General features: G+C 71.2%; 1 protein-coding gene across 3 annotated transcripts in view; it reads left to right on the top strand.

Annotated features, from left to right (window-relative positions):
* The first annotated feature begins 208 nt into the window (after positions 1-208).
* Positions 209-1,144, top strand: part of KCNN2 (potassium calcium-activated channel subfamily N member 2) — a 137,944-nt gene continuing 137,008 nt past the window's right edge. The window contains exon 1 of one of the 3 annotated variants that reach the window (XM_008066782.1): positions 209-1,139. In XM_008066782.1, the coding sequence (XP_008064973.1) occupies positions 209-1,139 (931 nt within the window). The other 2 variants (XM_021716965.1, XM_021716963.1) reach the window with 2 other exon arrangements.

Below are 1,144 nucleotides of genomic sequence, written 5' to 3'. Positions count from 1 at the left end.
ACGGCGGGGGGCGCACTCCATCCCCAGCAGTGGTCAGGGGCGCTCCTCCTCAGCAGGTGGAATCCCTGCCCTCGAGCGCCCTCGCCCTGGCCTGCGCCCCCCGGGTTTTCCGTCCTGCAGATTCCCCTCCCAATCTCGCGCTCTCTCACACACGCTCCCCTAAGCCGCGCGCGCCGCAAACTCGGTCTCGGTCCCCGCAGGTGATGTCATGCCCATTGTTTTGGTGCGCCCAACCAATCGGACTCGCCGCCTGGATTCTACCGGAGCCGGCATGGGCCCTTCCTCGCACCAGCAGCAGGAGTCCCCGCTCCCGACCATAACGCATTGCGCAGGGTGCACCACCGCCTGGTCTCCCTGCAGCTTTAACAGCCCTGACATGGAAACCCCATTGCAGTTCCAGCGCGGCTTCTTCCCAGAGCAGCCGCCGCCGCCGCCGCGCTCCTCACACCTGCATTGCCAGCAGCAGCCACAGAGCCAGGACAAGCCGTGCCCGCCCTTCGCGCCCCTCCCGCACCCTCACCACCACCCGCACCTCGCGCACCAGCAGCCGGCCAGCGGTGGCAGCAGCCCATGCCTCCGGTGCAACAGCTGCGCCTCCTCCGGTGCCCCGGCGGCGGGGGCGGGGGCGGGGGATAACCTGTCCCTGCTGCTCCGCACCTCCTCGCCCGGCGGCGCCTTCCGGACCCGCACCTCCTCGCCGCTGTCGGGCTCGTCGTGCTGCTGCTGCTGCTCGTCGCGCCGGGGCAGCCAGCTCAATGTGAGCGAGCTGACGCCGTCCAGCCATGCCAGTGCGCTCCGGCAGCAGTACGCGCAGCAGCCCGCGTCCGCCTCCCAGTACCACCAGTGCCACAGCCTGCAGCCCGCCGCCAGCCCCACGGGCAGTCTCGGCAGCCTGGGCTCCGGGCCCCCGCTCTCGCACCACCACCACCACCCGCACCCGGCGCACCACCAGCACCACCAGCCCCAGGCGCGCCGCGAGAGCAACCCCTTCACCGAAATAGCCATGAGCAGCTGCAGGTACAACGGGGGCGTCATGCGGCCGCTCAGCAACTTGAGCGCGTCCCGCCGGAACCTGCACGAGATGGACTCAGAGGCGCAGCCCCTGCAGCCCCCCGCGTCCGTCGGAGGAGGCGGCGGTGCGTCC

The sequence above is a fragment of the Carlito syrichta genome, unplaced genomic scaffold (genome assembly GCF_000164805.1).
Source record: "Carlito syrichta isolate Samal-C Ts95f unplaced genomic scaffold, Tarsius_syrichta-2.0.1 Scaffold309104, whole genome shotgun sequence".
In the NCBI taxonomy this organism is placed as follows: domain Eukaryota; kingdom Metazoa; phylum Chordata; class Mammalia; order Primates; family Tarsiidae; genus Carlito; species Carlito syrichta.
The sequence above is the reverse complement of the archived record's forward strand: the minus strand, read 5'-3'. Positions and strand labels throughout refer to the sequence as shown.